This window comes from Rhincodon typus, unplaced genomic scaffold (assembly GCF_021869965.1).
Source record: "Rhincodon typus isolate 14 unplaced genomic scaffold, sRhiTyp1.1 hic_rhity00000275, whole genome shotgun sequence".
Taxonomy (NCBI): Eukaryota; Metazoa; Chordata; class Chondrichthyes; order Orectolobiformes; family Rhincodontidae; genus Rhincodon; species Rhincodon typus.
In genome coordinates, this window is record NW_025965913.1 from 90,802 (window position 1) to 95,000 (window position 4,199).

Genomic DNA, 4,199 nt, shown 5'->3' on the forward strand with positions numbered 1-4,199 from the left:
GTGAGTGAGTGTGTGTGTCTGTGAGTGTGAGTGTGTGTCTGTGTGTGCATGTAAGTGTGTGAGTGTGAGTGTGTGTGTGTGTATGTCTGTGTGTGAGTGTGAGTGTGTGTCTGTGTGTGTGTGAGTGTGTGTGTATGTCTGTGTGTGAGTGCGTGTGTGTGTGTGAGTGTGTGTGTGTATGTGTGTGAGTGTGTGTGTGAGTGTGAGTGTGTGTATGTCTGTGTGTGAGTGTGAGTGTGTGTGTGTGTGTGAGTGTGAGTGTGTGTGAGTGTGTAAGCTACTCATCGTCCCCTGTGGTACTGATGAGTGAAGCAGCTTCTAGCCTCTGATTTGCCAACAGCTTGCAGCAGCGGGTGGATCCTCTACCCATGGCGGTACTGACTCATGGCTAAGGGACACCACTGCCCCTCGCAGTGAGCTGATTGGCTTGTGGTTCAGTGCAGGTTTCTGACTATCCCTCCAGTCAATAGGGCTGAGCTCAGGCCCAAGCAATAAGAGTCTGTCCATTCACTGGATCTCTCTCTCTCTCTCTTTCTGCATAGATGCTGCCTGGTCTGCGAGAGTTTTCCGGAACGTTCTGCTGTTGTAGCAACAGGGTCTTGGCCCAGCGTGCTGTCGAGTGTCTGGGTGCGACTGGGAATGCACCATGGATCTGAAGGGAGGCTCAGTGTACAGCAGTGAGAGTGTCCGACCCTCCAATCTGGAATCCTTCGCCAGTAGATCCACTCTGCACGGGATCAGCCACATTTTTGCTTACGGCCCAATGAGCATCCGCAGGATCTTGTGGATTCTTTCCTTCCTGGGTTCCTTCAGCCTCCTGTCGCTGGTCTGTGTGGAGCGGGTTAGTTATTATTTTGAGTATCCCCATGTAACCAAGCTGGATGAGGTGTCAGCTGGGAACCTAACCTTTCCTGCTGTCACTATCTGTAATCTCAACGAGTTCCGCTTCTCACAGATCACCCAGAATGACCTGTACCATGTTGGTGAGTTCCTGGCATTACTGAACGAGCGCTATGAGATCACCAAGCCCACTCTGGCAGAGCCACACATCTTGGCTGCTCTGAAGAAACTCGCCAACTTCCGTCACTTCAAACCCAAACCGTTCAATATGTCCGACTTCTACAATCGCACGGGTCACACCATCCGTGACATGTTGTTAATGTGCACTTACCGCGGAGAGAACTGTACTCACCACAACTTCACCACCGTGAGTAATTTAGCACCACCCTCACTGAGGGGTGTGGGGGGGTGTGGGGGGGACCGTGGGGAGCGCGGGGTGTGCGAGCTGTTCTCTCCTGAACCAAGCTGGGCCCAGTGTTCACAGAGATCGCAGGGATCTATTAGGATTCCTACAGTGCAGAAAGAGGCCATTCAGCCCATCAACACCACACTGAGCCATCCAAAGAGCATCCCACCCAGATCCAGCACTCCCCTACCCTATCCCTGTCACCCTGCATTTCCCATGGCCAATCCACCCTACCCCGCACATCTTTGGACTGTGGGAGGAAACCAGAGCACCTGGAGGAAACCCACACAGACATGGGGAGCATGTGCAAACTCCACACAGACTGTCGCCTGAGGGTGGAATCGAACCCGGGTCCCTGGCGCTGTGAGGCTGCCATGTTCTGTCGAATTGTATAAGTTGGGTGGCATGGATTGCTTACAACAAAACTGTGGGGCTGGGGGAGACGGTGGGGGGCGCATTGAGGAACGTGTGAGAAATTGAAGAGACAGAGGAACAAGATCAGACAGCAGGGTAACAATAGGATAAAGTCAGCCAAAGTGTAGCAGGAGAGGACAACGGGGAAACACAGGAGATAAAGGTAGCAGCTGTAAAAATCTGAAATAAGCAGAATGAAAGGCTTTGTATTTGAATGTACACAGCATTGAAAACAACAGAGCTGAATTAATAGCAAAATTGGAAACAAACAGATAGGATCTAATGACCATAACAGAGACAAGGCTGCATGGTGACCAAGACTGGGAAATGAATAGGGACTTTTATTTACATTTACAGGATGTGGGCATCACTGGCCAGACCAACATTTATTGCCCATCCCTGATTGCCCAGGGGGCAGTTAAGCGTGAACTACATTGCTGTGGGCCTGGAGTCACATGTACACCAGATAAAGGGCATTAGTGAACCAGATGGGGTTTTTACCACAATCAACAATGTTTATATCATTCAAAGATGCTTTTTCTTCCAGATTTTAAAAAAATATTGGAATTTCAGCAGCTGTTATGATGGGGTTTGAACCCAGGTCTCCAGAACCTTAGACTGGGATTCTGAATTCCTCAGGCAGTGACATTACCAGAACATTATCGCCTCCCTCTGGCAGACGGGAAGGAGGAGGATATTCAGCACCAACCAGTTTGCTCCACCATTCAAGACGATCCTGGCTGTTTCCCCACTCTGCCTTCATACTGGCAGAGACTGAGGATTGGTTAACAGACAGAAAACAGGGAGCAGGAATAGAAAGATCAATCTCCAGTCGGCAGGCTGAGATTAGTCAGGTTCTCCATCGATCAGGATGCCAGCTCTAGCTCTCAACAGTTTCTATCAATTATTTGATGTGGTGACCAATTATAATTGGTCCAGGTTTATGAATGATAAAATGAGGCAGGAATGGCGTGTTGTAAAGATAATGTATTGAGACTTCAAGGGGATTTTGACAGGCTGAGTGAGTGGGCAGACAAATATTGTGGGTGGAATATAATGTGGATTAGTGCGCATTTAGTCACTTTGGGGGAAGGAACAGGAATGTGGAATATTTTCTATGTGGTGGGAGTTTGCGAAAAGTAAACCATCATAACTGGGCACCTTGAGCAATTCAAATGACAGCACATTGGCCTTTAGTGCAGGAGGATTTGAGGACAGGAACAGGAATGTCTCACATAAAATAAAACCAAGAATAGCACATTCTGAAGATCTGAAACAAAATCAGATGGTGCTGCAGAAACCCAGCAGGTCTGGCAGATTCCATGGAGAGAGAAACAGAGTTAACGTTTCGAGTGCAGTGATGTCTTGCTGAAGTTGGGTTGAGCCTTGGAGAGGCCGTACCTGGAGTTTTGTGTGCAGTTGTAGTCCCCTTGCTTAAGGAAGGATGGACCTGCCAATGAGGGAGGGCAGCAGAGGTTCATCAGATGGATTCCTGGGACGGTGGGACTGTTCTGTGAGGAGAGATTGAGGAAACTGGACCAATATTCTCTGAACTTTAGAAGAATGAGAGGTCATCTTACTGAAAGGTAGGGAGAGATGCAGGAGGATGATTCTCCCGAGATGGGGAGAGGGGTTCTAAAACAAACATAAATAGTGTCAGGATATGGGGGCAACCATTTCGGACTGAGTTGAGGAGGAATTTCTTCACTCGGAGGGAGATAAATCTTTGGAATTCTTTCCCTCAGAAGGCAAGTATGGCTCAGTCGTTGACAGGTGCAAGACAGAATTCGATAGGTTTCTAGATATTTAATGTATTGAGGGAGGTGGAGATATTGAGATGGGTGATCAACCATGATCTAGAATCGTGGTACAGGCTAGAGGGACTGAATGGCCTAGTCCTGTTCCTATTTCCTGTGTACAGACCACAGTCATCCAGCTTGTGTCTACATAACCAAAACTAAACATTTCCTGTGAGGTGTGATTTCACGATTGAATAACACTTCCTGATCAATCCCAAGTCTGGTAATCGTTCCACTGATAATGAATTAAAAGTAATTAGCCAACCTTACAACGTGGCTCATTGATGTGTGTTAGAAATGACAAACATTCATAGAGCACACACATTGTCTGCCAGCAAAAGCAATCAGTTTGAGCTGTTTTTGTTTGAATTGCCCATGAGGTTTAGGAACCCATTGCTTTCTCCATGAACAAGGCCTCAGTCTTTCAGAGAAGGTTCACTCGGCTCCTTCCTGGGATGAGGGGCTTATCATATGAAGAAAGGTAGAACAGGTTGAGCTTGTGAGAGATAGTAGGAACTGCCGATGCTGGAGTCTGAGATAACAAGGTGTAGAGCTGGATGAACACAACAGGCCAAGCAGCATCAGAGGAACGGGAAGGCTGCCATTTCGGGTCTGGACCCTTCTTCAGAAATGGGGGAGGGGAAGGGGTTCTGAAATAAATAGAGAGGGGGGAGGTGATGATGGAAGGTGGATAGAGGAGAAGATAGGTGGAGAGGAGACAGACAGGTCAAGGAGGCGGG

The 4,199-nt window shown here is 48.2% G+C and overlaps 1 protein-coding gene across 1 annotated transcript; it reads left to right on the top strand.

The window, feature by feature from the left end:
- Nucleotides 1-646: 646 nt before the first annotated feature.
- LOC125488305 (acid-sensing ion channel 1C-like) lies at nucleotides 647-1,207 on the top strand (the record flags this gene model as incomplete). The annotated part of the gene is made up of 1 exon (XM_048621253.1): nucleotides 647-1,207. A coding segment is annotated over exon 1 (561 nt), but the record flags the coding sequence as incomplete, so codon positions are not given.
- Nucleotides 1,208-4,199: the final 2,992 nt, after the last annotated feature.